The sequence below is a fragment of the Fopius arisanus genome, unplaced genomic scaffold (assembly GCF_000806365.1).
Source record: "Fopius arisanus strain USDA-PBARC FA_bdor unplaced genomic scaffold, ASM80636v1 scaffold00045, whole genome shotgun sequence".
Classification (NCBI taxonomy): domain Eukaryota; kingdom Metazoa; phylum Arthropoda; class Insecta; order Hymenoptera; family Braconidae; genus Fopius; species Fopius arisanus.
The window spans coordinates 734,677-742,291 of NW_011887784.1; the positions used below are offsets into that span (position 1 = coordinate 734,677).

General features: G+C 34.6%; 2 protein-coding genes across 2 annotated transcripts; both read left to right on the forward strand.

Annotated features, from left to right (window-relative positions):
- Window positions 1-604: 604 nt before the first annotated feature.
- On the forward strand, window positions 605-2,505 carry LOC105267245 (RING finger and CHY zinc finger domain-containing protein 1). Its single transcript, XM_011305948.1, has 4 exons — window positions 605-951; window positions 1,032-1,089; window positions 1,152-1,469; window positions 1,850-2,505. Exons 2-4 carry the CDS (start codon window positions 1,033-1,035, stop codon window positions 2,018-2,020), a joined length of 546 nt encoding a protein of 181 aa, XP_011304250.1. The 5' UTR covers window positions 605-951; window position 1,032; the 3' UTR covers window positions 2,021-2,505.
- A 352-nt stretch (window positions 2,506-2,857) lies between these two features.
- LOC105267246 (RING finger and CHY zinc finger domain-containing protein 1-like) lies at window positions 2,858-7,017 on the forward strand. The gene is made up of 5 exons (XM_011305949.1): window positions 2,858-3,697; window positions 4,687-5,004; window positions 5,632-5,910; window positions 5,975-6,065; window positions 6,172-7,017. Exons 1-5 carry the CDS (start codon window positions 3,557-3,559, stop codon window positions 6,249-6,251), a joined length of 909 nt encoding a protein of 302 aa, XP_011304251.1. The 5' UTR covers window positions 2,858-3,556; the 3' UTR covers window positions 6,252-7,017.
- Window positions 7,018-7,615: the final 598 nt, after the last annotated feature.

The window sequence follows — 7,615 nt, forward strand, 5'->3', positions numbered from 1 at the left end:
ATAGTTTTTATGACTGTTCAGCAATTTTCAAAACAATTTCGGTGCCTTTTCAATTTAAGTCTCATATTCACGTAAATATATTAATTATAGTACTGAAAAACTGATTAAAATTACGCAAAAAATATAATTTTGGCAATTTCCAGGGCAGACATAAATTATTATTCAGTTTATGTCTGAACAATTCCTTGAATTACTGTTATCTCACACCATTCGCAATGATCGGGTGGCAAAACTCGATCGATCGTTTCCACTTTAATTACGTATCCCATTTAACGACTACGAAATTAAAAACGCAATTGGAAATGGGCTGTCACAAAAATACTGAAAAAAAAACCGATGCGATAAGATAAAAGCCAATGAGTTATTAAAACTCCCACGTTTCATGCATAAAAACTCAATTTTTCTCACTAGTTCCACAAAATTTTCTACGGTACATAAAAACAAATTATTCATTGTACTCTTTGCGAAAAATCGAGAGAAAAGGCTGAGGTGTTGTTATAAAAATCTGGAACATTTTTTATTTATATCGTTCACATTCCCCTCTATCTGTTTTCCATTCCACGCCTTCCATAGAAATATAATGAATTTGATAAATCCACACAATCAGGTTCTTCCCCTTCTCTCATAATCGCCGAAGGAGCGAACTTGCAATACTGAGTTGCAATAATTTCACCGGCTTCACTTCAGCAGAAGACACCAACTTTATAAAACCTTCGACTTCAAATTCAATACATAAAATTCCTCAATCGTCTCTCAATACACAAACAAATTGAATTAAATTTATTATTTTTCACATTAAACAAAAATGAAAATTGCGTGAAAGTTGTCATAACCTCGACTTCATATTTCTGAAAATCCTCGTTGTCCACCCGAAGAAAAAAAGAAGCATCGTTGATCGAAATAATATTAAAAAAAAACGATCGCCTAAAGATTATCACCTACAGTTAGTAGGTCTGTATCAGTGCATTTCGACTACGAATTTTTTCCTATAAATAATATAAAAATCCTTTATTTTATCTTGACTATCGCAGAATGGCGTACGGACCGCAACCTGGATGCTCGCACTACAGAAGAAAATCGCAACTTGTAGTGAGTCTTATTTATTTATTTCAATGGATTTTTATGAGATATTAATAATGATTTTGTTGTAGACTCCGTGTTGCAATAAAGTGTACACTTGCCGATTCTGTCATGATGAGGAAGAGACACATACTCTTAATCGTAAAGCAATCACCGAATTGGTATGCATATCCTGTCGTATCCGCCAACCAGTTGGGATCACTTGCAAATATTGTGGCCAGCGATTTGGAAGATATTCTTGTCTGAAGTGTAATCTGTTTGATGACGAGGATAAGGGACAATTCCACTGCGATGCATGTGGAATTTGCAGGGTCGGGGGCGACTACAATTTTTTTCACTGCGCTACGTGCAATATTTGTCTCCCAGTTCAGAGAATTGATAACCACAAGGTAAGAATCGTTTCGTTTTATTTCGATCAAACCTCTTCCAAATTTTCTCTTTATATCAGCTCATTAAATTGCGCGCAAAAAATCATTATTTCAGCGAAACTTTTGCATGCACGATAGGAATGATGAGATATAAATTTAATCGTGCAATTTTATTCATTCCAGTGAATGTCTTTGATGTTTTATGAGATTAAATTGAATTTGTTAATTTTAACTATTAACAAATTACAGTATTATTATTTTATTATTGTTCATTATTCATATTGTGTCACTCTCAAAATAAAAACGACGGAGTGGCGAAGAATTAATTGAGATATTTTTTTTTATATTCTAAGTCATATAATTGACTTGTTGAATTTATTTATTTATTCATTTTTGTATAGTGCGTTGAAAATGTGTCTCGGGACAATTGTCCAGTGTGTCTGGAGGATCTTCACACGAGTCGCATTGCCTGCCATATTCCCAACTGCGGCCATTTGATACACACAACGTGCTATAACCAGCTGACCAATTCTGGGCACAATACCTGCCCCACCTGTCTCGTATCAATTTGAGATACTTGACCTGCACTGTCACGCATTTCTAAAAATTCTCCAAAAAATCACATTATTTTTATTTGAGTGCTTACATAATTAAAATACTTTCATATTAACACATTATTCAGACTGAGTCAACTGAAGCGAAAGTTGATAAAATTTAATTTGATTTTTCAATATTTTTTTTATTTCTAAGAAGAGTGGCTCAGCAATATAAACAGACTCAGGAATTCGATTTGATGAGATTATTATCTCTGAGACGTTATTTCTATTATTCTATCGCATCTTTATATTCCAGAAATTCGATACTTCATGAGTTTTTTCCATTCAAATTTTTTTTTGTATTGGTGACGGATGTTCACTAAGAATGCTCAGTGTTTTTCCGACGTTTTTTTATTTTACGTTCATAATTTTTGGGAATTGTAACATGTTGAAGATTATCTAAAAAAATAGGTAACGTTCGAGATAAGATTTGATAAATATAATAAATTAAACAGACAAGATTTTATAGTAATAAATCTTATTTAATAAATCTGCACTGATGAACCAATATTGTTAAAATGAAAGGTAAAACCTTTTATTGAACTAAAAATTTTATTTAATTAAGAAGTTGAAATATTATTACTTTGATAATAGCAATAAATACTAATAACTGAATAGAAATCGAAAAATATGATATTTTTCAAAAAAATCAAAAATCGTTATATTTTTTCACGTCAATGCAACCAAAAATTGAAAAAATCGTCAAAATGATGTACGAGCAGTATGACATCCCGGAATGATTTCTTCCCCATTCAAATTTTTGCCTCGCAATCGGAAGTACGCAATGTCTCGTCTGGAATTGAGTAATATCCGTCGTCCATGGCAGTTCATATCCATCGTGCAAAGTGAAACGACGTATTCCCTCCTGGATGTGTGTGGCCTCGTGAAACAGTGTCGTTAGCGTCGTTGAAGTAAAAGACGTGTGTCACACGACCCAGAGAGCGGGTTATTTTATTCACCCTAGCATTCCCAATTGAAAACATTCCAAACACCCCCAAGTGATAAACCATCCCTCGTACCACTTGAAATGCCCCCCAGATTGATCTCCAGGTGTGCAATCCCTGTGTCTACAAAATCCACGAGTCGATAAAATGACATCATTTAATCGTTCACACTGTCGCCCAGACGACGAGATACCCTCGTCCCCAGTCCAATCACACGAACTCCAATAAAAAAATTCAATCAATCATCTCACCCCCAAAACTCAATCCCAGAGTATAAATAAATCAATGAGTTTATGAGAAAAAATAAAGAATAATCAAAGTGAAGATTAAACTTGTGCATAACCTAGGTTTCGTTCAGCTGGTGATTTTTTTTGTCTTCGTCGTGAGAAAAGGAACATGAAGATTGTGTCAATTAACTGAACAAATTGACAGTGTTTACGGAGGCATTAGAACAATCGACGGGATATTGCCATTTGGATTTTTTACATTTGTGACTGTGTATTTTGTTTATTTATTTTCATTGATAAATATTATTGGAGGTGAGGTGTATTTGATCGGTGAGAATTGGATGATGGAGAAGGGTGAGGAACAGGCAGCCAGTGTCGTCGATATTGACGACCAGGGTGAACTCAAGAAGAGTGATGACGAGGCTGAGGGCACTGAGGAGCATTATGGGTGTACGCATTACAAGAGAAAATCCAAATTTGTGGTGAGTTTTATTCGGTCTGTTGTTGTTGTCTTACCCCTCCCTCGGGGCTAGCCAATGGCGAGAGCGATCGATTCGAGAGGTGTTTGTGTATCAACGAGAAAACGTGACATGAAGTTGATGGTCAAGTTGAAGGATTTGTCAAGATGGCTTTTATCATTTTAATCTGTCATTCATCATTTGTTGTTTGGATCTTATTCTATTTTATTGCTCTTTGTCGAATGTTTTTTATGTCTAGTCCTCGTTCAGTCGTGGAGAAGTGGAATGCAATAAAATAGTTTAGAATAGAATATAACATTACAAAAGGAATTAATCTATTCATGAGTTTTTGTATTCTTATGGGTGAACGGTTTTATGAAGAATTTAGAATAAAATTCTTTTAAAATAATAAAAATCTTTTATCGTCACATTAATTTGATTTTTCTCCAATCGATCAGCAGTAATTCTGGAAATTATTTATTGCCGGAAATTTTATCAGCTTTGGAAAGATACTGCTTACATTTCTTTCCAAAATCGGTAATCCTCTAGATAGTACGAGATCAAAACATTTTTCGTTAGACAGAACTCTTCGTTCATGTAATCTCTCGTTATCTGTGTAATTATCTCGATGATGAATGACTCTGAGAATAATATCCACAATTTTTACGGTGAGAAATTGGCGCAGCTGAAATGTCTCAAGATTATTAAGAACTATTTCACTTTGAGTCATTATCCCGGACTATTTATCCTCAGGCCTGTATTAATTTCGTGAGCAGTAAAAACGCTGAATTTTTTTCCTTGGAAAATTTGTGATTTGAAACACGAATGCTGAATTAAACAGAAAGCAAAATCATGATCAGGCACATTTAGTATGTTCACAGAAAAACTATCAATTGTACTTGATAATTTCAATGGAAAAATTGCAATGAATGTGATTCATCACTGATTAGCAATCCAAACGACTGGCATAACATTGAACCATTTGAATTGATGATTAATGAACTTGTTCACAGACACCTTGTTGTAACAAGGTATACACGTGCAGATTCTGTCATGATGAGCTGGAGACTCATACTGTGAATCGTAAAGAAGTAACCGAGCTAATTTGTGTACTCTGCGACACTCGTCAGCCTGTCCAAGCCACTTGTCAAAATTGCCATTGTCGATTTGGCAAATACACTTGCCTAGAGTGTAATTTATTCGATGACGAGGATAAGAATCAGTATCACTGCGACGGATGTGGAATTTGTAGGGTCGGGGGTAAGGACAGATTTTTTCATTGCGCCAAGTGCAACATGTGCCTGCCAGTTCAGCTACAAAATGGTCACAAGGTGAGTACAATCGATTACGTTGTAATTTAATTATTCATTCAGGTTTTTGCTACGTGTTTGGAATGGGAGTGCAGATCCTTTCAAAGTTTTTTCTCGAAAAATTCTTTCGTAGCCTATGAAGAATAACAAAAGTTTTCTTCTAAATGAAATTTAAAAAATTGGACTGTTGACAATAATTTTATGCTCTGAATCGACAACTCATCTCAAACTTATTTATAAACGAATTTATATAACTATTTGAAATAGTAAATACAACAGTAAAAAATTTCTCGTGAATGATCAATTCTGTAATTGGTTGAATAAAAATTATCTGAATATTCTGATGCATCAATGGATCGAATAATAATAGAGAAGAATAATTTAGAACAGAGGGAACTAGTTGTAGTTTATGGTAATTCAAGGTGGAAATGACGAGTAGATTATTTGTAATTGATGAGTATTGGAAAGCTGGGGAAATTTCCAGATGTGTTTCACCTACTTCATGTGAGGAATGTCAAAAAACTAACAATTTTTTTTCGTTGACACAGGTGAAAGGATAATATCACAAGCCCCATAAATCTGCTCGACTTGATTCAACCAATTACCCAGACAAATGGACAATTTGATTGATTATATGTTTTTTTACAGTGCGTGGAAAACGTATCCCATGCCAATTGCCCAGTGTGTCTAGAGGACATTCACACGAGTCGCATACCCTGTCACATTCCGGACTGCGGGCATTTGCTTCATCGTACCTGTTTCGAAGAGCTGTTACATTCCGGACATTATGCCTGTCCCACTTGTCAAGTATCATTACTAGATATGACTGCTTTATGGAGATTTCTGGATGATGAAGTCAATCTTACACCAATGCCACCAGAGTACAAGGATTATAAAGCTGACATTTTGTGCAAGGATTGCCACGAAGTAATTTCAAGCCCCTCCGTCTATCATTTCATTGAGAATTTGTAATATCAATAATTATTTTCAGGAATCTACTGTTAAATTTCATGTTGTTGGACTCAAATGTCTCAACTGTGGCAGCTACAACACCTGTAGGATCAAAGGCTCCCCATGTCCTGGTAATTAAATTAACGATTTTTTACTCTTGATTAATTTAATTTAATAATTTATTCACTTGATTTTCTTCATCGATAATTTTACGCGAAAAAATGGCTCCTTATGTAGATCCAGATGCACCGGACGGAGCTGCAGGTGGCAGTGGAGCTGGGGATCAAGAACCATCCCCAGAGGACGGATCTCAATAGATTTACGCAACATTTTGATCCCCTCGCAATCCGAAAGTCGTGGCAATTATTGAGAGCTTGGTACTGAATTAAAAAGAAAATTAAAAATAGATAAAGCGATAAACTGGGGAAGTGCTCGTTATCTGAGTTTGACTTTTAGCAAATTTTTTAATTCATTTTTCTGCTATGGAAGATGTTGAATGGCGCATAATCATGGAATATGTGATGAGACGCATAATAATTACAACATCTACCTGTAGACAGTGTCTTTGTTGATTTTTCCCTCTGTATTTTATAGAAATATTACCATTGAGCGGTCGCAAATGAAAATAATTGTTTTAAAATATTTTTTTGATTGTTGTTCGACTCAAATAGTTGAATTTCTCGTGTAGTGATAGTTTTTACGGCATTCCAAGCGAGACAAAGTAATAATAAAGATAAAATCAATCAAAGCATTTTAATTCGATTGCGAAGCCATGAAACTACTTCATTATTCGGAAATCTTGGTAATGAATGACTGAGAAACAAATCCTCCTGATACGTTCTTCTCAATTCCTTAATTCATCCGAAAATCTTGTTTGATTGAGATTTCTATAAAATTATCGTTTTGATTTTTGCTGCTCAGGAAAATCCTAATAAAAAGTATTATTGTCGTCGTTTTATAAATCGAATGAGTATCCAAATAATTGCATAATAGATAACAGACGAGTCGTTGAAATTTCTCGACAGCTCTACCAGTCTTGTAATATTCCAGGAATAAACCAGTGAAGTCTCCTTTTTATTGAAAGATGATCGAAATAATTTAATTCAGAGCGTTTCACAAGTCTACGCTAAATTAAGATAAGAATCCCGAAAATACGATGAAAAGACACTTTCTTTCGCCATCCTGAGGGACGGTATATTTTTCTAATCGACGACCCCCCCCTCCAACCTCAATCAATCACATCTTTATGTGCAACTAGTCTATATATAATTGGAAATTTGCTAGAGTGTGTTGTTGCAATAATTTTCCAAAACTCGTTCGCTATGTAAAACTTGATTTCCAAATGATTTAGTAGGAATTAATTCAGCATTTCATTTGCATTTCTTTTGTCTTCACGAAATATAATGTCGAGATTTGCCATCACAGCCGCAACATTAGGAAACAAATTTATATTAATGTTATGACATAAATGTAGTAGGAAGTGAAATAATGAAGGAGAAAATATCTGTGTGGATAGTTGAATTTTCCGTAGGGTAAAAGTGAGAAACGTGAAGGTTATCGTGTGATTGTCCGTTTTTTTGGCATAAGACACTTTTTTTTCTTGATTAAAAGAAAAAAAAACATGAGATTTAATATATCAACAGCATCCTACTAGTCTTGGGTATTCTTCCCCTTCAGGAGA

Coding starts and splice junctions, on each gene's coding strand:
- LOC105267245 (XM_011305948.1), top strand. CDS start 1,033: ATGGCGTACGGACCGCAACCTGGATGCTCGCACTACAGAAGAAAATCG. Junction 1,090..1,151: donor GAAGAAAATCGCAACTTGTA/GTGAGTCTTATT, acceptor ATTTTGTTGTAG/ACTCCGTGTTGCAATAAAGT. Junction 1,470..1,849: donor AGAGAATTGATAACCACAAG/GTAAGAATCGTT, acceptor ATTTTTGTATAG/TGCGTTGAAAATGTGTCTCG.
- LOC105267246 (XM_011305949.1), top strand. CDS start 3,557: ATGATGGAGAAGGGTGAGGAACAGGCAGCCAGTGTCGTCGATATTGAC. Junction 5,911..5,974: donor TGTGCAAGGATTGCCACGAA/GTAATTTCAAGC, acceptor AATTATTTTCAG/GAATCTACTGTTAAATTTCA. Junction 6,066..6,171: donor CAAAGGCTCCCCATGTCCTG/GTAATTAAATTA, acceptor CTCCTTATGTAG/ATCCAGATGCACCGGACGGA.